Source organism: Chaetomium fimeti, assembly GCF_033439085.1.
Source record: "Chaetomium fimeti strain CBS 168.71 chromosome Unknown B0H64scaffold_1, whole genome shotgun sequence".
Taxonomy (NCBI): domain Eukaryota; kingdom Fungi; phylum Ascomycota; class Sordariomycetes; order Sordariales; family Chaetomiaceae; genus Chaetomium; species Chaetomium fimeti.
In genome coordinates, this window is record NW_026944329.1 from 4,216,992 (window position 1) to 4,238,778 (window position 21,787).

Below are 21,787 nucleotides of genomic sequence, written 5' to 3' on the forward strand. Positions count from 1 at the left end.
CCGCCAGGTCCACTGGCTGGGCGTCCGTACGGCAAAGGTCCCGGACCCGAGCGTTGGGCTGACCTTCTGCAAGGCGTAACCCCCCTTGATGAATCCCTCACGACGAGCCGCACACGTCAGGCGAAGAAATCTCCTGTGTGCAGAGCGCGTACCTTAAAAAATGGGGTGCCCAGGCGGCCCAAAAATGCAATGAGAACCTTGCATCATTTTTGGATGTTTATATGGAGAGCCAATGGAAGAGCTCTTCCGGCCCTGACGATTGCAAGAACGGACCCTTGCAGGTTGCTTTATCGAACCTGATCTCATTGTTCGGCGAGCTGCCGAATGCGGGCTGATGTCTTCGAATTATTCCATTGTACACTACTACCCAAGTACATCTGTACCTGTAGTACCATACTTGGTACAATGATCATTACCTTTCATTGTCTTTATCCCCACCTGGTTGTTGAGTGGTTTGCTCGAACCAGTGGATGGGTTGATCCAGGTCACTCAAACCAATCACGTGCATTGGCGCAATTACGCGTCTCTTCCGTCGCGTCCTCTTACCTTCAGCCGAATTAATGTAGTTATTTGGACTTTCTGAAGAGTTGCTTTTCGTGACTCCTTGGGCCCCTCGCCACGCCACTTGGGTTGCCATTTTAATCCCCTCAACACAAGGAAACACGACCAGGGCTGCGCAGTTTAGGCAGGTCATTGTCTAATGCCGCGTGCCGTTTTACATTTACACTTTTGGGCGTGACAGCCTAAAACGAGGTTATTGAGAGATGGGAGCAATGGACGACGATGAGTTCGATGATGAGTTCGACGACATCCCCGATGAGGATATGATTCTGGCCCTCACTCAAGCTACCGATTCTGCTGCAGCCTCTTCGAATGTGGTAGCCAACCATTCACGCGGTTTCGGCAATGGCACTTTTCATTCCAGGCCATCGACACAGTTCTCCAACTCTGTTAGAGCCCCGGTCCAGCTCCCGCCCTCTCGCCAACATCCCATATCCCGAGCTCCAAGCTCATTCAGCAGGAATCCAGTTGTGGGGAACGCCGGGAATGGGTCTCTCGATACCTCCCCTTCAGACGCCTTTGATAGTTCGCCCAAGAGACCCAACCGCGCTCCCATTGTCAGCCCCCGCCCGCTCCGACCGTCAGCCCAGACTCAAGCCCAGATTCAAGCCCAGAACCTGCGCCAGACTACTTTATGGGGAACCACCATCCGGGAAGACCGTTTGACGGGATCGCAGGCCACTAACAGTCGCCCGTACCGTGCTGATCTCCCGCCGGAAGCCCCGACGCACCACGAACTTCACCATGAAGAACTACCAACCTGGGTGTATCCCTTGAATCTCGGCCCCATTCGAGACTACCAGTTTAGCATCGTCAAGAATGGCCTCTTCCACAACACGCTGGTGGCCCTCCCCACCGGTCTAGGCAAGACCTTTATCGCTGCCACCGTCATGCTCAACTACTACCGCTGGACCAAGCGCGCAAAAATCGTCTTCGTAGCGCCCACAAAACCCCTCGCATCTCAGCAGGTCCAGGCCTGTCTCAATATCGCCGGTATCCCTCGGTCAGAGGCAACACTTCTCACAGGCGAGACTCCTCCGGTCCTACGGCAGGGCGAATGGGAGAACAAACGGCTGTTCTTCATGACCCCGCAAACCCTGATGAACGACCTCTCCAAAGGATATGCCGATCCCAAATCCATCGTCCTTCTTGTTGTCGACGAGGCTCACCGCGCGACCGGGGACTACGCCTACGTCAAGGTCGTCGAGTTCATAAGGCGCTTTTCGAAAAGCATCCGGATCCTTGCGCTAACCGCCACTCCGGGGTCAACGGTGGAGGGTGTGCAAGACATCATCGACAACCTTGGTATCTCCCACGTGGAAATCAGGACCGAGGAGTCGATCGACATCCGTCAATACGTTCATTCACGGAACATCGACACGGTGACCTTCGATCCCTCTGACGAGATGCACGAGGTGCGGGAATTGTTTTCCAAGGCCCTCAAGCCCCTAGTGGATAAGCTGAGCTCGCAGAACATCTACTACGGCAGGGATCCCATGAGCTTGACAACCTTCGGTCTGCTCAAGTCCAGGCAAGAATGGTTGGCCGGGCCTGGCGGACACGTGAACCAGGGGATAAAATTCATGATGATGGCCGTGTTCAGCATCTTGCAGAGCCTGGCCCACTTGATCAAGTTGCTCAACTTCCACGGCATCAAGCCCTTCTACAATGGCCTCGCTGAATTTCGGTCGAGCGAGGAGAGCAAACCGGGACAGGGCTCAAAACTCAAGAAACAGCTCCTGGCCGACGAAAGCTTCCAGAAGATGATGACCGTGATCGAACGCTGGATGAGGATGGACGAGTTCAACGGGCACCCAAAGCTGACATATCTCTGCGAGACCCTCGTCAACCACTTTATCGACGCGGGCGAGAATTCCAACACGAGAGCCATTGTCTTCAGCGAGTACCGTGACAGTGCCGAGGAGATCGTTCGCCTCCTCAACAGCCAACCGCTCATTCGCGCTACCGTATTCGTGGGACAGGCCGATTCGAAAAGGAGCGAGGGCATGAAGCAAAAGCAGCAGATCGAGACGATCGAAAAATTCAAGAATGGCGGTTTCAATGTCCTCGTGGCTACCTCGATCGGCGAAGAAGGGCTCGATATTGGCCAAGTCGACCTGATCGTTTGCTACGACGCCTCGGCCTCACCGATACGCATGTTGCAGCGGATGGGGCGCACAGGCAGAAAACGTGCAGGGAACATCGTGTTGCTGCTGATGAAAGGCAAGGAGGAAGAGAAATTCCTAGAAGCGAAGGACAACTATCAGAAAATGCAGCAGCTCATCTGCGACGGCGACGGCTTTACTTTTCGCCACGATCTCTCAACGAGAATTGTGCCTCGGGATATCAGGCCCGAAGTTGACAAACGGCTTGTCGACATCCCCATCGAGAACTCCCAGAACACTTCCCTTCCTGAGCCCAAAAAGACCGCGGCTGGCCTGAGGAAGAAGCCCGCCAAAAAGAAGTTCAATATGCCTGATGGCGTAGAGACCGGCTTTACGAAAGCCTCGTTCTTCGGCCGGCCCGTGGAACGGGCTGGTAATACACCCAAACCGCCTGCCGAAACCGACTTCTTGGTCAAAGTGCCTAAGCTTGAGAAGGTTCTATTGAGCAAATCACAAACAGAACGCTTCGAGAGACTATACAAATCCCTCCCGAAGACCCCATTTGACAAGGTGCAAGAACTCGGATTCGACGACATCAACCTCGGAGCCCACCCGGCTGCCCAGCGAGTGCTACGCCGTACCGTCAACCTGAAACACGGTCAGTACACAAAAAAATGCGTGAAGTTGTTTAGGGCTCTAGGGGAATCCCAGGATCCCTTGGAAAGGTTTACCCGTCCATACGGCACGACAGATACAACGTCATGGGAACAACTGCCAGTCCCGCCGTTTGCAGGCGAGGCTCTAAGCCAGCCCGTCAAAACAGGGCCCAAGACCAGCAGCTCGGTGTCCAACAGACAGCGTGTAGACAGGAGGTTGCCAGCAGCTCGAAAGACAGATAGCAAACCTACTAGGAAACGTAAATCCGAGTCGATTTACCTTAGCGAGTGTGAGGAAGCGGAAGAGGACGAAGATGAAGCGGAAGAAACTGCAGTCGAAGAAACCACGCCACGAGGACACCGTGGCCGTGGCCATGGTCGGGGCGCGGCCAAACAGGGAGGGTTCAAGCGGGTCGGTGATCATATCGAAGACTTTGGGGACGATTGCATGCGAACAAGTGACATGGAGGAGACGGATGGCTCCGACAGCGGCGCCGACCTCGACGATTTCATCGTCGGAGACGACGTGTTCTCATCTAGCAACCAGCAGAAGTCAATCGGCCCTGCCACACCCAGCTCATCCCAACTCAGCTTGCGACACCGACGCACAGGGCAGGTTGCGGCGGAGGACAAACCGTTTTACGAACCGCCCGAGTTCGGTTCAACCCAGGACTCGGACGACGAGATGCCCGATCTGGCCGAGCTCGTTGCTAAAAGCGCGAGAAAGCCGGTCGGGCCATCCAAGCCGAGAGTGACCTACCTGGAGGACGAGGACAGCGAGGATGATCTGCCCCAGCTGTCTCCGCGCAGGCCACAGGCGAAGAGGAGGCGGCAGGTGCTTCCTGAGAGCGACGATGATGATACACCTTAGCAATGGCGTTTGTCGCTGGCTTGGACGACTTTAACGCAGGGCTATGGAGTTGTGGGTGGATGGATGGATAGTCGTGGTTGAGGTGATGATACCCAAATAATGCTATTACGAGAGTCCGGTCTATGGTGTTTTGATTGCTTGTATACGGCCACGAGTAGTAGGAGTATTGGCCTAGCTGGTATAACATGCAGCAGATGAAGCTTGCAGATGTCAACAAGATCACATCATGGTATGTCATGTCTAAGCAACTGATCATTTTACTTGGCGCTGCTTTTACCTCGCTTGTATCATTGCAAAACCGAACCCTTTCTAGCCTCCAATCTCCCAACGGAACGGAACACAATTACTGACTTACTTGGATACCCTAGAAAACTATAACCCCCTCTTTACAAGCTCACTCTCCCCCTTTCTCTCCCCCTCCCCTTCCCACAACCCCCCTTTTCCTTATTTTCCCCTCAACCCCCTAAAAATCACTCCCACTCACTCCCACTCACTCCCACTCACTCCCAACCCCCCCTTTCCACCCCCCATCCCCCTCCCCTTTTCCTCCCTTCCCCCCCTCCCCACCACCAAACAACCCCCGCCCCTCCCACAACCACCCCTCCACCAACCGCTGCGTATACGACTCCGCCGCGAACGCCCCCTCCGCCCCCGTCCAGTCGATCGCGTCGGCCAGCGACGCCAGCGCCGCGTCCGACTTGGGGAACCCGCGCCGTATCCGTTGCCACCGGAACAGCAGGGCGGCGAGCAGTTCTTCCGGGGTGAGCGAGTCGGGGCCTGAGGTTGGTAAGAGGAGGTGCGTTTTGATGGCGGTTAGGAGGGCGGCTGCTTCGGGGGTGGTGTAGTGGTACCGTTTGCGGTGGTGGTGGGGGTTGTGGTTGGGTTTGGGGGGGTTGTTGGGTTTGGGGGAGGAAGGGTAGGTGTGGTGGTGGGTCAGGAGGCTGTCGGTTGGGCTTGGGGGCCTCGGTTGGTTTGGTTGGTTTGGCGGGCTCGGTGGGCTTATTGGGAGGGGTGGGAGTCGGGAGATGGGCCCGGCTGCGAGGCGTGGGGTTGGGGGGGCGCTGGAGTGGCGGGTTGGGATGGTGATGGGGATGGGGGCAGGGCGGTGGGTGACTACCGTTGCCGTGGCGCGTCTTGCTGCGGTCGCGAACTTGAGAAGGGGGCTTGGTTGACCGTTCGAGTACGCGTCCTCACTGACATCGTCTGCCTCTTTGGCTGGCTGCGGGCTGGAAAAGGGACCTGTGTAGGACTTCCACGTGTGAGGACTGGTACGCGTTGTGGGTGGTGAGCTCCGAAGGCCGTCATATACGAGGTAGTGATCCGGGGTTGTCATCGCGATGCCAATAGCGCCGGGGCTTGGTTTAAGAGTCTCGCTAGTAGCACTCGTCCTCCTCGTTGATGCCTTGGTAACAATCTGGTCTATCTCGTGCTGCACCAGAATCTGAAATGAACGTCTCTTAACGGCCAGCGACAAGCTTGCCTTACCGTCGCCTGTTGCCCGTCGACGTGGCGTCTTCAAAGCCAGCAACATTCGTTGTTGTATCTTTTGGCTCCGTTCTCTTAACCAAGAGAGAAATTCCGCTCGGCTCTGTGATGAGCTAGCGTTCTTCTGCTGTTTCACGGGTGCTGCCCGGGATGGTGACTGCTGGGCCAACTTCAGAGCCTTGATTTTCACGCCAGGGAGCTTGTTGATAACCCAGATATTGCCCCTGATGTAAGCCCAAGTTTCCTCGTAGAAGTGAGGGAGGGGGGCGCAAAGGGGGCGAGCCGAAGAAAAGTTGACACCTTCAAATTTCGTAGCCTCTGGCTGGCCTATCACCGTGGCATCGTCAGTGTCGTCACTAGATGCCCAGCATCTCAGTTGACAAAGAACCGGATGCATCTCGCTGGTAAATCCGAGCTGTAGGTGGTTATTACTCTCAAGAACAGCTTCAAGCAGAACCGAAGGAGAAGCAGGCGTCATCGACACAAGGCAGTCTCAATGCTTAATTATAAATCTAGGCTATCTCAAACCAAATCCAACTCGGAAGTGATTGTTCGGGCTTGGGGCAGCGGCCGGGCGTGAACCAACAGCGGACCGACCTGCTTTAATACCATCACCGTGCCCCCTTTCATGTCTTTGACTGTGCAGAATAACAATTACAGATTGATGTTGACAAAGGACTTAGTTGTCTTAGCGAGAAACAACCATCATACCCCTTGTTGGCCAAGTCAAACAACAGCTGAATTACCAGATCCTGTGTTTAGAAAGCTTGATGGGAAATGTTGCAGAACTCGAAGCTAGAAATCAGGAGATCTGGATCGGTTCATGAAGTTTGCCAGCTCACGAGCTGCTTGTCTATTGCTACTACACCAGGGGTAGAGCTACTAGTCCTAGCGTTAGGCCAACGTTACCGGGACCATTGTTGAAGACCCTTTGGGCAATACCATTGTCTCTTATCCTCCGACTGCTTTGCGGAGGACTCGCCCCTTAGCCCGCCAATTCGATTGGGGCCCGCATGCTTTCATGTTTGTCTTCGAGATTAGGAGCGAGGTACATACCATGGCCTAGACGGTTTGAGCTATATTCGAGGAGCTCAACCAAACACATGGAATGTCAATAAAGAAGGGAGGGTTTCCCGCCTCCCATACCATCATTCGACGCTGATTACTAGCACCCTAAAGCACTGCAATGTAACTACGTAGGTATTTCATCGGGGGCAAATGACGGCGGATCACCGGAATCGGGAGATGTGCCTTCAACTCTTGCAGTTACCCCATGCCGAATGGAGGAAACGGGTCGGTAACAAAAAGGGTACATGATGAATTATCCCCGAGGAACACCACTGCCCTCGCTGGGGCATTATTGGAAGCTGGTTAACAGATTGATGGCTGACCGGGCACAACCGGCAAGGTCACCGAGGCCCTGCGAATGCAGAATCCTACTTGCTGGACTCGATGGCATACGAGTTGGGGTACATGACATACGATGATCAAGAGACACGATGGAGGGATACCACCCGCCTGTATCACCATCGTCAGAGAGTACGAGATACCGGGATCATCGGAATCTCCGTGATATCATCTAGAGCATCACTTTCGAAGCCCGTTCTTGTTGCCTTACCAACTCCGCTTCTTAGCTCAGCGCCATTTCGGACCGACACCGAGGCAAAGGAAAATGGCGTCGGTGAGATGATGTGCCGTGGCGGGCACGCGTGTCGCGGGAATTACGGTTATCGGTGGAAAGACAACGCCCAGAAAACACGAAACCAACGAAGGAGCCGGTGAAAGAATTCAGGTGCCTGGGGAGGGGGGAGGGGAGGGGGGAGGGGAAGAGGGAGGGAGGGAAGCATTGGAACAGCAGGCCGCGCACTTGTGCCGCGCACCGTTGCGTTCCTCTCCCAGGCACTGACATTCGAATTGAGGCTCCCTAATTCTCTGTAATCCCATTCGCGGGAGCGAAGTAGCGACTCCTCGTAGGGCTGAGGTGCGTTTCCTCCCCCTCCTTTTGGGTTGACGCACGAGATCATCGGTGTACACAGTACGACGTGGTCTTTGTCGGCTGTTTTCTCGGTTGATATTGAGGAAGTCAGATTGGGGACCGGTCGCTTGGCAAAAAGCATGGGGTGAATTTCTTGATGGATGAGTGGTTCGAAGCGAAGAGCTTCTCCTGCATGAAGGCGGGCTTGGGCGTAATTTGTTGCGCGATGAGCAGTTTTGGAGCAGAAGAAAGGACCTCCCAAATTCATCACCGGCCGCCTCCGTGCCCAAAGCCAGGTGGCGACTCTGCGAGCCAGCCCTACGAGAGCGGGGAGCGGGAGCTGCAGGGACACAAGGGCACCACTGATCAGATTTGGGCCAATCTCGAGGCTTATCGCGTGTGTTGACTCCAACTCCACAAACGGGCGGTTGCTGCATGATCGCCAATCTGTGGGGATTGTTGCCCTCCAAGCCACAACAATCGCCGTCCTCATCTCGAAAATGGCTGGCTCGTTGGCATGCAGTCCATACAAACATTGCAGATAACTGCATGTCTGCTTTGTTTCGTGCAGCCGTCCCTTTGGTTGCGTTGACCAAAGACGGGAGAGGGATGGGGACAACCCAAGCCCGTTTCTTTCCGCTTCTCTCGGTGACTTCTAGGACTCTGGTGAGGTGGTTGGGGTCTGCATCAGAGTCGCTTCAGGTTGTTGGGGCAATTGTCCTGTCCCGACTCCTCACTGGTCTGACTCCTGGTCCGAGCCACAACATTGCGGCTGCTGCATTTTTGGGTTTTGCCCGTCTGGAAAAGGTGAGGGCACCGCCCTTGCCTGAGTCCCGGATGACCGATCTCACCGTGGGACATGGAAGCGGTGCGCTCTCGGCCCCTTTCCCGTTCTCACCACCAGCATCCATGGAACAAACGGTCGCGGGGGTGGGGACCGCTTGGGCACTCGCTGCGTTCCATGATGCGTCAGCGACTCGGAGCATGGGCATGCTCGGGCCATGGAGCGGTGGAACAAAGGGGAGGAGCTCTGAATCGCCCCTTGCTGCCAGTAATTCCACCCCACGACCAACGCTAACAAGAAAATGATGGGCTGGAAGGAATCCAGAAGTCATGGCCCGCTTGTCGATCGCGAAACACTCGTGACTGTGTATGCATGGACGAAGCATTGTTGTTGCAATGGAGAGTGGCTGCAGCAGAGGAAGCAGCTTCGCCACACGTCCATACAATGTCCGCCGTTCCCGCCCCCGAGCTACGGTTGCAGGTTGAGGCCATGGTGGGGGCCGTCATCTCAATGGGCCTTGATGGTCCTCCCAGGTCACATCGCAACCGAGCACAAGGTCCCGGCCTCAGCCGGATAGCGCCAACGCCGCCCCGAGTTGCGGCGCGGCGGGCAGGTCGGATGGGTTGACGTGTCTGTTTGTCTTGACTCGAGCTTGAGCAGATCGTCGACATCACAGCATTCGTCATTCCCCCGCGCGGCTCTTCTTGTTCCGTCGCATTTGAAAGTTGAAATCTGTCTGCCTCCAGAGAAGACCTTGCGTTTGCATCGATCGTGCACCAGTGGACGACTGTGGACGATGCTGGAAGCCCGGCAGGGCCAAGCAGCTGGTCCCGGTACCTCGACCAAAGCTGGGGATGAAGGTGGGGGATACACGGACTCTGCTAGCTCAGGACTTCGGAAAACACCAGAATTCCACTCGGTAACTCGAATTGATGCAGGTGCATAGGGTCCTTCATTAACAGTTTGGAGGACCGCAGCCGGCCGAGACATCAGGTCCAGGGACTTTGCAGCCCACAAACGCTATCAATAGCGCGATTGGGAGCACGATTGGAAGGATTCACCCCTGGCCAATGGCGGGCCAGTAATCCAACGCTGCGCCTGCCAAAGGACCCACTTCTGACTGGGAACCCCGGTTGCCCGAGCAGGCAGCAGCGTCCGACAAGCCCACCGCATTTCTCATCATCTCTCTGGCGCCCGGTCGCGAGAACCTCCTTCCTCCGAGTCTTTCATCACGCTTGTCCCGTGTTTTTCCTCCTCCTTCGCACCTGAGGCCATCCAAATCGACCTCTTGCAGGAAACACCGCGCTCAGACCACGGTCGAGGCTCCGCAACTCTTTTTTCCCTGCCCCATTGTTATAGGACTTGTGTGTCCCCTTCGACACCAATCTTCCTCACCATCACGACGGTTCATCTCGGTGCCCTGAGCTGTATCCCGACCATTATTAATAGGACATCTTGCCGCCTGGTCCTGATTCCACCGCGTTTCGGGGTCCCTGGCGTTCGTCGGCTTGTCCTTCATCAAGCCTGGTAAGTCGAGTTCCCATTCTCTTTCGTCAGGACTCGTCCCTGGGCACGATTTCCCGGTCCTGCCCGCTGCCGTTGCGACCCTCGTGGGTTGCTCGAAAGAATCCTACTTTCGGTGTCGCAGGCCGACTGTGACTCACGCTTTCAGCTCCGCTCGACCAGACAATGAACACATGGAGAGCTGACCTGAGAGACTGGACACAGTGTTCCGCACACCGATTGTCACAGAGCCTTGTGCGTTCCCCGCGCATACCGACAACCATGTCTTCCAATCCACGCAGAACGCCGGTGACTCGTTCCGGCTCGAGGGGCCTGAGCATTAAGACCAATGTGGTCCTCAAGAAGGGTGCCACCTTCCACTCCCCAACTACCCCGCTGGAGTCTCCCGAGCCCGTCTTTACGCCGCCTTCGCTGCCTCGCCGGTCGCACACCAACCTGGACGATGTCATCGATGCTCATCGTCGTCGCGTTGCTCTGACCCTCGGCGACATCGACAAGACACTTGCCGGCCTTCGCAAGGACGACGCTCCCCTCTCGCCTGGCCGCAAGACTTTGCGAGACGAGACACTCCCGCTCCCGCGAGGCGTGCTTGACCACACCCTTGACTCGGTCATGGCCAAGGAGCAGCCGGCCGAGCGCCGGATGCTCCGGCCTCGCACCCGTCGCTCTTCCCGTTTCCATGAGTCGGATAGCGGCCTGGGAACTTCGATTGCTTCGACTAGGGAGAAGGAGGCTGCCGCTAGGAAGGATAAGGTGGGCCGGACAACTGCGGTTACCCGATCGGCTGCAGCCCGCTCGGCCACCGCCGCGAGCGCCGCCGGTCTCAGCTCCCGCGCCACGAGCCGCATCTGCGAGTATACTCTCAAGCCCCTCCTCGGCAAAGCCGGCTTCAAGGATTTCCACCCGCTCCTTCTTGAGTGCCCGCGGAAGATCCAGGAGAGGCAGATTGTTTGCCTCAGGGATCTTGAGAAGACGTTGCTTCTCGTTGCTCCAGTAAGTGAGCTCTTGGCTGACCAAACTGTGCGGGGAGATACTTACCGCCTCTTGTTAAAGGAGAGGACCAAGGACTCGGAACTCTACCTCGACTTCTGCCTCACCACCATCCGGTGCATCCAGGCCACTGTTGAATACCTCAGCGACCGGGAGCAGACTCGCCCGCGAGACGTCCCGTACACAAGCGGGTATTTCGTCGACCTCGTCGACCAAATACGCAACTACGCCCAGCAACTTGCTGACGCTAAGGAGAAGGAGAACCAGGACGAGATGGATGTGGACCCGTACGGCTCTCCTTTCCCGTTCGATCCGGCCAGCCTTGCTAACATATCTTTCAGCACTGATGAGATTAAGCTCCACGGAGGCATCCACATCAATGGACGGCCCGCTGAGCTCGTCCGCGTCAAGAGGAACGGCAAGATGATCTCCATGGCTACTGGCGAGCCGATTGACAAGATCGACGAGGAAGCCGATGGCACGGTACGCTTCAAGCGCTCCGCTAGCCAGGAGCTCGAGGATGAAGAGGAGATCATGCGCTCCATGGCTAGGCGCAAGAAGAACGCCAGCCCTGAGGAGCTTGCGCCCAAGAAATGCCGCGAGCCCGGCTGCAACAAAGAGTTCAAACGCCCATGCGATCTGACCAAGCACGAGAAGACGCATTCGCGCCCTTGGAAATGCCCGGTCCCCACTTGCAAGTACCACGAATACGGATGGCCGACCGAAAAGGAGATGGACCGCCACAACAACGACAAGCACTCCTCCAGCCCGCCCATGTACGAGTGCCTTTTCAAGCCGTGCCCGTACAAGTCCAAGCGCGAGTCCAACTGCAAGCAGCACATGGAGAAGGCTCACGGCTGGGTCTATGTCCGCACCAAGACCAACGGCAAGAAGGAGTCGAGCGTCAACGGCAACTCGGCCCACCCCACGCCTCAGCTCCAGAACATCCCCACCCCATCCAGCGAGCACAGCATGGGAGTCGCTACTCCCCCGGATACCTGGGGCCCGATTTACGGGGGCAGCAACCTCGATTTCCCTGCTTACATGCCCAGCGAGACCGACTTCGGCATGATTCCCCAGGAGCTGTCGCTTGATTACTCGCCCGTTGACAACCCGACCCCGTCGACGGATTCTGGGATGGACCACAGCTCGGCCTACCAAGAAATCGGAACGGACTTCTCTCTGTATGACGACATCTACAATGCCCGCGTGCAGCTGCCCACTCCTCCCCCACTTCTCACCAACGCCTACCCCAAGGACGTGGCTCAGCAGTTCCTGTCATACACTGCAGCAGACCTCTGCCAGCCCCAACCTGCGCAGCTTTCGCCGATTGGCCAAGGCAACACCATGCTCTACACCCCCAACTCGCTCGCTGAAGTGGACGAGGGCTTTGATGAGCGCGGCGAGTTTGCCGCCATTGCCAACGCAGTCAACGGCGGCGACTTCATCCTGTTCCCGCACGGTGGAGTCTCGAAGCCCATGTTCAACGAGTCCCTTTTTGCGAACACCGATCTTCCGGGCATGACTGCGAACCACGGTCAGCCGTCATCCCAGGATCTGCTGAACGCCTTCAACGTTGACTGGCCTCCACATGACCTCAACGCCTACTACCCCCAGTACTAAGCTGAGTTGGGCTGAGAATACATGTTCACTCGGCAGGAGTCAGAACTGCATATGAATTCAGTCGTTCTCATTTCCGGTGCAGAGACTACAGATTTGTGATGATTAATGAAGCAAGTGGGTGTTTGGTAGCGATTTGGAGAGATGGTGTGGCCGGGCCGTCTTTATGTGTATCTCGATTGTTGATTTCGTGTGTTTTTATTGCTTCCAGCTTTACGTATCTAGCGGTTTCCGATGGGCGGATCGAAGGGTTTTGGTTGGATTGTTTCCAGAAACGAGCTGGGAGACGTGTAATCTGGTCTCGAGTGTTAGGTAGATTCCTCTCAACCATGATGGCCATTCATACATTCAAGTCTCTCCCTCCCTCCCAACTTTGTGATTTTTTGCCATTTTCCTCCCACGGGTTCTTCGTTTCTCTGTTCGGCGGGAGGTCGCTGGAGACGGAGCGGACACTCTTGTCGGAGGAACGCGGCCCGTGCGCGGCTGTGGGGTTGGAAGCTCAGGTCCTGCTTTTTCAGCAAAAGCGGGTTCCCGCGGCATCCTCGAACTTTTCATCGTTTCCCTCTCCATCAAAAGGCGACAGCGATCCGACGTGTCCGCAGTCCACACGGGGCCGGTAGCGGGCTGCCAGCTCCCAGGCGACTCATTCTGATTGAGGGCACTGATGTTTAATTGCCTTCAATCAACCAACGAATGAAGCCGTCTGTGTTTTTGTACTGAGCTACCCGGCAGCACCTCCGGCCCCTTGACCTCCCTACGGTATGTCCGCCCACCAGTCCTCTGTCGTCACCCGTCCTCCTTCCATCCCATCACCCCCTCTCCTTCCCCCTTGCCGGCTATCCGGCCAGCAACATACACACACAAACACGCAGACACGCAAACACACACAAAAGAAAAACAAAGCCCACTCCATGATGATCTTCGCAACGCCGGTTGCAACCCTTTATCACTTTATTAGGAAGAGCCGTCTGAACCTCCCGGCTGGCCGGCCGTCTTCCCTCTTTCTCTTTCCTTCCCTTGCCCGCTTTCTCTTTCGGGGGGAAAACGTCTGCACCGTCATGTGCTGGCGGGGTTGAGGGCTGGAGGGCGGGGAGAGGTGGGCGGTTTTGGACGGTGGGGTTGGTGGTGCTTAAAACCTGGGTTTCTGAAGGGCTTTGTTTTTTCTTTACCTTTTTTGGTATTGGTTGTTTGGGTTTGTTGAGGCGAGTTGCTGACTTGGCTTCAAAGTGTCTGTTCTAGGTTTGATACCACGAGACGAACGGATCGGGTTATTGGCGAAGTCGAGGGCGGAGAATAAGGTAGGTCTTGCGTCCGGTATGGGAGTGTCGGTCTTGTGTGAAGGGAGTTGCGGGGGATTAAGGTATTCCGCTCGAGTAGCTCCCCAGACTGGTACGATTGGAATGATAGGACTGTTTAGAGGACAGCATGGCCTACAATACAAGCAAATAAACAATCATACAGATTACATCAGTACCTAGACTCGACGAGAGTGCTCTGATCTCATTGTCTATCGTGGATGTATCATTTTGTGGCCGGAGGGTTCCCGTAACTCTCTTGACTCGCTACCCAGGACGCTTTTAAAACAAGACTAGGTGGTTACAACTTGTGGTATTTTTCACCCATCTCTCGAAATCTTACACTGGTCTTCGTTGCTACAAAATACCCAGGCTCATCCCATATCAAGTCGCGCTGTCCTATTTCGCGAAGTGCAGGTCATAGCCCAGCCACTTCCTCCTCAAAACTTGGTCGACCGACAAACCGGGGAAGCCGTAGGTCAGCGGCAGGAAGAAGTACCAGCTGGCGGCGACAACGATAAGGATGACAATAGTGGCGATCCACGAAGGCAGCATGCTCTGGCCGGCGAACCGCTCGCGCGCGGTGAGATGGTGCTTGCGCGCGCCAGTGCTCTTGCCGGCCTTGGCGGCCTGGTAAGCCACCTCGTGCTCGACAGAGTCCTGGCTGAAGACAAACTCGACTATGGCACCCGTGACGAGGGCCGAGGCTAGGTGGGCGGGGAGGTAGTGGTGCAGGAATAGCTGGCGGCCCATGACATAGAAGGGGAAGTAGTGGGTGGCCCAGGCGAGGAAGAAGAAGCCGGTTGAGTTGTACAAGCGGGAACGAGAGCCTGGGCAAAGTTAGTCAACTGTTAACTCGAAGGGCGGCGTTTCTTCTTTGACTTACGGTGATCCAGGGCGTCAATGCCGCGGCGCAGCGAGAACTGATCCGCGAGGACAATGCCGGCATAGATAGCCAACACGCTGCTGGCAATCCACCAACCAATGGGGTTGCCGAGGAAGTAGATCTGCTGGCGGGTGTCGTTCTGGGTCCAGAAGCTGACACCGCGGAGCAGGAAGGGCCACTGGAAGGGCAGCGATGCGTAGGGGTGGCTGGCGGTCAACTGGTTGTTGTGCCAGAACATGGATCGCTGCAGCTCAAACCATTTTCGCAGGAAGGGGAGAGATTTGACCTTCTTCTCCACCTTCTCGCGGCGCTTGTCATCATCCGGAATGGATGGAATGTCATCAACGAGCCAGACGTTAGAGCTCGGAGCAATCTGCTTGTTTCCGTTGATCTCCTGTTGCTTGTGTCCCCACTCAGGGAGCGGCTTGGTGTGAGTCCACATGGCCACTTTGCTGGGGTTGTGGATGAGCTTGAAGTGGCTGGAAACGCTCTTGAACTCTTGGTTGGGTTTGCCGTGCTCAATGCGAATCTCAAACAGAGTGTCGGCGGCACGGTCACCGTAGGCGTCTGCGATCGAGATGGTGGTGAACTCCTGGTTGGTGGGGTAGTACGGAGAGGCGACGTCGTGGGAGAGCAGAATGGTGTCGGTCACCAGGTGGCGAAGCCTGACGAGGTCGTGGTTCTTGACATGGCGGCCCAACTTTTGGTCATCGGCACCAGCGGGGAGAACCTGCCAGTGGTTGTTGGTGTCGTTGAAAGGATAACCCGTCACTTGTTGGCCCTGGCTAGAGACACGGCCGTCGTCATACCTCAGGGGGTAGCGATCCGCGTGGCTGTGGAGGTACGCCTTGGTTTCCTTGTGCTTGAGGGTGATGGTGTCGTAGAAGTCAATGGTGATGGAGTTTTGGAGCATAACATTGTTGCTGAGCGTCTCCTGGAATTCGGGGGTCATGAAATCATCGCCAGGGCCGGAGCGTGTGAGGATGGAGAAGTGGACCTGGAACCAGAAAAGGTAGAAGAGGAAGGGCATGATGATCAAGCCAAAGGCACGGGCAGCGAAATGCTTGCCAAAGTCCGGCAGGCTCAGAGCACCGCCAGGTCTCCTGATATCCAGCAAGTCCCAGAGGTCGATGACGACAGCAGAGCCGATGGTGATGAAGGCGAACAGACCGACGTATTTGGTAGAGATGTCGCACGACAGGGCGAAGCCGGTCAGGATCAGCCACTTCCACCACTTTCTCGAGAACGCTTCGTGGCGCAGCTTGTAGAACTTGATGTAGCAGAGCAAGCTGCAGGCCATGGCGAAGACGAGGGTGGCATCGAGCAGGATCAGGCGCGTCTGGCCAATGTGGGCGTTGTCGAGGAGGACCAGGCCAGCGGCAACAATGCAAGCCGGGAGGCTGTAGCCGGACTCCCACATGATCAGGTATGTGACGGAGACGGTCAGGGCGCCGAGAATGGCGGGCAGAGAGCGGAAGGCGACATAAGGGACCTTATTCACAATGTAGGAGTCGCCGATGTTCTCGAAGTGGAAGTGGCCATCGTAGCCTACGAGCCAGCCCATAAAAGCGAAGAGGAGCTTGCCAAACGGAGGGTGGACATCGAAGAAGTAGGTTTTCTCGAGATAGTACGAGGCGAACTAAGACAGGCAAACGTCAGCCGGCGTGGCAATGGGGCAGTTAAGGAGGAGGGCGTACCTTGCCGAAGTGGACTTCATCGAAGACAACCTCATTGGGATGGCTAATGCCCCAGAACCGGGTGACGAAGGCCAATGCTGTAATGATAATAAAGACGGCCGTGAAGTCGCGCTGGGTGCCTGTGGAGGACTTGGCGGTGGCTGCTTTTACGAGCTTGTCAAGCTCGACGTCCGAAGAGACTCCATCCTTGGTTTTCTTAGTCGAGGCGCCGACGTTCCGCTGGCGCAGAGTGGCTTGAGGCGTCGAGGTCGATGCCATGGCGGGTGGACTATGAGGAAAGAGACATGTCAGTCTCCTTGTTTCCAGAGCTGCAGGCAAGCAAACACTTCAAGGTCCTGGGGGCGCCAACTCGAAAGCAACAACAACACCCTTCTTCTTCTGCCTCGGAACAAAGCGCAACAGGCCACGATGAACATACCTCGCCAATCACACGCGACTGGAAACCCAATCGGTATATCAATAAGAAACCCGCCCGGAAATGGAAAGTAGATACGAAAGAAAGATTAAAGACAGTCGAGAAGATGAAGAATGGATGGGGCAAGGATGCGCGGGGAGAACACGAAGAGTTGGGGATGGTATATTAATAAATTGCACCGGCCCCCTTTAAGCCTCCTGATGGCAGGGCTGACTGATTGATGGATGGAACGGTTCAGCTTTGGCCGCTCCACCAGAACTCGCGATTTTTCTGGACACCTGTCGCAACCTGGCGGGCCTTGACCTGAATTGAGACCCCGGTCCGCCAAGGCCGATGGTGGTCCAAGCTCCCCCGAGCTGCCCCTCAAGCCCCTTTTTAGTGACATTCATGACATGCAACCATGCAACCCCCTGTGGAGGAAGTCCATTGCTCCTCAAGGTACAAGCACATTACCGGGCCCGGCCCGGGCTGCGGGGTTTGGCCCGCCTCTAACCCCTCCTTGCCGTGGTCCGAAGAACGGAGCGGGACGGAGACCTAAGCAAGCCTGAGCCCAATACCGCGTCGTGGAGTGATTGCCCCGCCATTGACTTCTTGCTGATATGTTTTCCGTTTCCCCAAGACGAGCTTTCCCAATCCTCCTCCGAGCAGTTTCGAGTAAAACACCACAACTTCCCATCCGACCCAGATCGCACCCTTTGCACACCATGTCTGCCACTCCCGTCTTCAGCAAGAACGCAGCTCCGCGTAGGTTTCCGTCACCGGCTCCCCTATCACGGCGACACCCAGAATGCTAACCTGGCCTAATACATGTAGCTGCCGGCCCTTACGTATGTTCCTCGACACCCTTCTGGTGTTAATATTGAGTCCAGACTCTGACCGACCCCCAGTCCCAGGCCATCAAGACCCCCACTACCATCTACTGTTCGGGCCAGATCCCTTGCGATGTCGAGGGCAACCTGATCGAGGGCACCATCCAGGAGAAGACGGCCGCCTGCATTGGCAACCTCAAGGCTGTCCTCGAGGAGGCCGGCTCGTCCATCGAGAAGGTGGTCAAGGTCAATGCCTTCCTGACGGACATGGCCAACTTCGCTGTGAGCAACACCCTGTTTTGAGCCCTTAATAACACGCGGGCGGTTGACCAAAGTTTTCTGCAGGCCATGAACGAGGAGTACGCCAAGTGGTTCGTCCACAAGCCCGCCCGGAGCTGCGTCGCCGTGAAGCAGCTGCCCAAGGGTGTTGACGTTGAGATTGAGTGCATCGCACTTCCTTGAAGGGGGCGCTACTTGTTTCTAAAAGCCATAGAACGAGCGGTGGATTAAAAAAAAAAACTTCATTGATATTCCTAAAACCGTTGATAACCTTCTTGGTGTTTTTGGGATCGACAGTTGGTGGGGCTACCAAACGGCAGTGATGACGGAATCCACCTTTGAAGCCCCTCCTCCTGTTCGGAACGCCTCAACGGCCACGTCCAAGACAAAGATCAGCATAATTCTTTAAGACACCAATGGCCGATTGGCTCGCCGGTCGGCCTGGCTGCTAAGCCCTTGTGCTCAGCGCAAAGCCTCCAAATGCCTTCATTAAGCATTGATATTGTTTGTTGGAGACGGCAAGGATCACGTTACATTCACGCCTTCATTGGCTTATCTCGGGAAGCACAGCCAAGCTCAGCCGTTGACACCAGCCGCGTCACTCATCATTTGGGCTGATGCGCTGGTCTTCCTGCGCCCAACAGCGCTCTGAATACTTAAACTTGCCAGCTACATGGCGGGCGATGAGCTTGCTCTCTGCTCGCCCGTCCCGCTTCAATTCCTAGATATTGATTCACACGGAACACGTCCCTAAACCATGTCGGCGCCGCCCGTTCCCGTGAGCGCCAACCGGGGAGATGCCCCGCGGCCCCGAGAGCCATCCACGCTTTACAAGGCATGCACTTTCTCTTTCACGACAGCATCTTCAGTCTCCACATCCCGCCTCCCAAAACAACTTTCACCCACTCACTCACTCACTCACTCACCCACTCACTGACTTACCCACTCACTTACTCACCCACTCACTTACCCACTTACTCACCCACTTACTCACCCACCCACTCACCCACCCACTCACTCACTCACCCACCCACTCACCCACACCCAACCAAGCAACAAAAGCCCCGAAACTAACACCCCCCCCCCCCCCACAGCTAATAATGACCCCCCTCCTCTTCACCACCTTCCTCATCTCCCTCGCCCTCGTCGACCTGCGCCACTCGGCCCACCGCGCCCACTACCACGCCACCAACGCCGACGAGCAGCCGAGCCGCCTGCCCCCCTGGCTGCACCGCATCGTCTACCGCTACCGGCCCTACCGCTACGACGCCGCTACTGATGGTGCTGCTGCTACTGCTGGGAGGCCTGCCAGTCCGGGTAGTCCGGGTAGTCCGGGTAGTCCGGGGAGTTCGGGGGGTTTGGGGAGTCCGGGGAGTCCGGGGAGTTCGGGGGGTTCTGGAAAGGATGGGGAGGGGTATTATCATAGTAAGCAGCGGGAGCTGATGCGGATGGAGGCGGAGGAGGCGTTTGAGATGCGTGGGGTGGTGGTGGTGGTGTTGGGGCTGGTGAGCGTGGCGGTGGGGTGGGCGGTTTGGAGGGTGGTTTGGTGGGGGGTGGGGGTTGTTGGGGGGGTTGTTTTTTGAGGGTGAGGTCGCTGAGGTGGTGAGGGTGTGGGAGTGATTTACTGGCGTTGGGCTGTGGGGATAGGGGTGTGGTTAAGGAGGGTTCGAAAATAATGGACTGGGGGCTATGTTGTGTCTGGTGCTAATGGCTTGGAGATCGATTTGGGGTAGAGATTGTTGATGGTAGTATATTGGACATCCTACTTGAGCTCATCCTCTCGGCGCCAAACATAACTCAACTCCATGGTCCCGTTCCCGAACCCCTCGAACCAGACTTCACCAGCCTCCTTAAAACCCTCCCTCTCATACAACCTCCTGGCAGTAGTTAGACAACGCTGCGTCACCAACCGACACTCACGAAACCCAGTCTCCCTGACAAACTGCATGGCTGCCGCGAAAAGCTGCTTTCCCACCCCCAACCCCCTGGTTGACTCGTCCACGATAAAGGCCCGCACCCTCGCTACCCCCTCTTCCCCAGAGGACTCGCCGTCTATGTACACCACCCCAACCATGCGCTCCAGGGCAGGCGTCCCTGGATCCTGACCCGGCGTCGTCATGACAGCCGACCACACCTGGTTCATCGGCCTCTCCAGCCGATCCAGCAAATCCCCCAGGCCGGTGGATAGCACAGATTCAAACTTACGGCCCCATCCCTCCCTCGGGTAGTAGAAATCCAAGTGCATCTCGAGCGTGCGGGCGAGGATGCCCGGGCGGTAGCCGGCCACGATGGAGACCGTTGGGGGCATAGGCGGCTCCGGGGTCGTTGCTGGTGTGATGGCCGGGTTGATATCGGCGTGGCTAGACCTCGATTGTTCTAACGCAACTGCGTAGGCTTGGAAAGCTGCCGTGATATTTGCGCCTGCTCCGGGAGGCGCCGCAGTAAGCGCTTTGGTGACCTGTTCTTTGGCATGGGCGTTGATCTCGGCGAGGGCGCTCACGCCAGCCGTCGTGAGGGTGTAAGTTTCTCCATATCCGGCGGTAACTTGCCCCGCCTGGCTGGTTGGATTCAGTTCCCGCCTCACAATGCCGCCTGAGATCAACTCGGCTAGGGTCTGGGAGAGCTGGGCTGGTGGGACCTTGAGCTCAGTGCAGAGGTCGGGAAAGGAACGGCGTCCATAGTCGCCCACCTCGATCATGCAGTGGACGGCAGCCGGTGAGAGCGGAAAGGGGATGGGTGTTGGTCGAAGGAAACCCCATTCCCGAACCAGCTTTCGTGATGCCTCACGAAGAGAGAGGATTGAGTCATCATCGAGGGGCTGGGGTCCCAGTGATGGTGCGGGGAAGGACGAGATGGAGGTGGCCATGATTTGGTAGTATAGTCGGTTGTCAAAACTCTTTGGGCTGTGTAAGCGTGAGAAGAAGTACTCGTGTTACCTTTTCCGGTTGGAGGCGTTAACCTTCCCTCTTCCCTCTCGTTTAGAAGGTTAGTGAACTTTTACTTTCCCTAGTTATCAGATTGTCAACGAACGACGGTTGCATCCGATTTCGGGAACATCTTGGCAGCGCCCTTGCAATGATCAGTTGACCTATGCTCGTATGTGTGGTGCTTGGAGTCTCTGATCCTGGGGCTTTTATTTTCTCTGGTTTCTGGCCTCGGGTCTCGTTTTCAAGCCTACTACTTGTTACTTGTTTGCGCTTGAATGTTTGGGTTATCAAGTCAAGGCAGCAGGTTCATCCGGTGGTTGATTTGGACCCTCACGTTCAACTGGGTGACTGGGAAGGAACAACCCATGCAAAAACCGTCTGCTGGTTGCTTTTTAAACCTCGCCCGCCTTTTCGGCCAACACAACCCATCATCACATACTATTTACGACTTTTCTAACACCAATACCGAAAGGACATGGCGGTGCCAACGCGAAGGCTTACACCGGAGAGTTTATCACTCGAGTGGCATAATCGGTTAGCGAGCATGTTTGAACTTGCGTTGCATGACAGGTATCTCAAGGCCACGACTCATGAAGCCAACAGCAGCACACTTCTTGCCGGATGTGCCGAAAGACTCAAATCGGTCGGTCTCGTCATCGATAAAAGTTCCAGGGAGCAATGGTTCGGCCGACCCACGAGGACGGCCCGTTCATTGGGCGAGCGCACGGAGCCGGAGTTCCAAGAATTGCTCCGTGTCCTGCTTCGCAGATGCAACACCGACGTCTTGGGGGCGACCGGGATGGCTAATTAGCAGTGCAAGCCCCCGAGCTCCGAGCTCGAGTGGGTCTTGAGGCACCTCAGCTCCATCGACCATGTTGAAGGAACCGCGCAAGCGATTCATCAGTCGC

At 56.3% G+C, this 21,787-nt stretch overlaps 8 protein-coding genes across 8 annotated transcripts; 5 read left to right on the forward strand and 3 right to left on the reverse strand.

Moving 5' to 3' along the window:
- Positions 1-663: 663 nt before the first annotated feature.
- On the forward strand, positions 664-4,599 carry B0H64DRAFT_32229 (uncharacterized protein). The gene is made up of 2 exons (XM_062800551.1): positions 664-4,422; positions 4,562-4,599. Exon 1 carries the CDS (start codon positions 765-767, stop codon positions 4,191-4,193), a length of 3,429 nt encoding a protein of 1,142 aa, XP_062664665.1. The 5' UTR covers positions 664-764; the 3' UTR covers positions 4,194-4,422; positions 4,562-4,599.
- Positions 4,545-6,075, reverse strand: B0H64DRAFT_429075 (uncharacterized protein; the record flags this gene model as incomplete). The annotated part of the gene is made up of 3 exons (XM_062805878.1): positions 4,545-4,557; positions 4,805-4,970; positions 5,367-6,075. The coding sequence occupies 3 exons, from the start codon at positions 6,073-6,075 to the stop codon at positions 4,545-4,547; spliced, it is 888 nt and encodes a 295-aa protein (XP_062664666.1).
- Positions 6,076-8,004: 1,929 nt separating this feature from the next.
- B0H64DRAFT_32239 (uncharacterized protein) lies at positions 8,005-8,887 on the forward strand. Its single transcript, XM_062800562.1, has one exon. The coding sequence runs from the start codon at positions 8,089-8,091 to the stop codon at positions 8,740-8,742; it is 654 nt and encodes a 217-aa protein (XP_062664667.1). The 5' UTR covers positions 8,005-8,088; the 3' UTR covers positions 8,743-8,887.
- Positions 8,888-10,222: 1,335 nt separating this feature from the next.
- B0H64DRAFT_414765 (uncharacterized protein) lies at positions 10,223-12,574 on the forward strand (the record flags this gene model as incomplete). Its single annotated transcript, XM_062805057.1, has 3 exons — positions 10,223-10,954; positions 11,015-11,238; positions 11,293-12,574. 3 exons carry the CDS (start codon positions 10,223-10,225, stop codon positions 12,572-12,574), a joined length of 2,238 nt encoding a protein of 745 aa, XP_062664668.1.
- Positions 12,575-14,050: 1,476 nt separating this feature from the next.
- On the reverse strand, positions 14,051-17,097 carry B0H64DRAFT_352984 (Dolichyl-phosphate-mannose-protein mannosyltransferase-domain-containing protein). Its single transcript, XM_062801503.1, has 4 exons — positions 16,868-17,097; positions 16,450-16,717; positions 14,753-16,391; positions 14,051-14,696 (listed from the first exon to the last, which is right to left on the reverse strand). Exons 2-4 carry the CDS (start codon positions 16,705-16,707, stop codon positions 14,266-14,268), a joined length of 2,328 nt encoding a protein of 775 aa, XP_062664669.1. The 5' UTR covers positions 16,708-16,717; positions 16,868-17,097; the 3' UTR covers positions 14,051-14,265.
- Positions 17,098-17,108: 11 nt separating this feature from the next.
- B0H64DRAFT_382757 (Endoribonuclease L-PSP-domain-containing protein) lies at positions 17,109-18,212 on the forward strand. Its single transcript, XM_062802897.1, has 3 exons — positions 17,109-17,608; positions 17,741-17,955; positions 18,019-18,212. Exons 1-3 carry the CDS (start codon positions 17,464-17,466, stop codon positions 18,133-18,135), a joined length of 477 nt encoding a protein of 158 aa, XP_062664670.1. The 5' UTR covers positions 17,109-17,463; the 3' UTR covers positions 18,136-18,212.
- An 840-nt stretch (positions 18,213-19,052) lies between these two features.
- B0H64DRAFT_438258 (uncharacterized protein) lies at positions 19,053-19,685 on the forward strand (the record flags this gene model as incomplete). The annotated part of the gene is made up of 2 exons (XM_062806328.1): positions 19,053-19,457; positions 19,671-19,685. 2 exons carry the CDS (start codon positions 19,053-19,055, stop codon positions 19,683-19,685), a joined length of 420 nt encoding a protein of 139 aa, XP_062664671.1.
- Positions 19,512-21,114, reverse strand: B0H64DRAFT_32320 (uncharacterized protein). The gene is made up of 2 exons (XM_062800601.1): positions 20,912-21,114; positions 19,512-20,855 (listed from the first exon to the last, which is right to left on the reverse strand). The coding sequence occupies exon 2, from the start codon at positions 20,816-20,818 to the stop codon at positions 19,715-19,717; it is 1,104 nt and encodes a 367-aa protein (XP_062664672.1). The 5' UTR covers positions 20,819-20,855; positions 20,912-21,114; the 3' UTR covers positions 19,512-19,714.
- Positions 21,115-21,787: the final 673 nt, after the last annotated feature.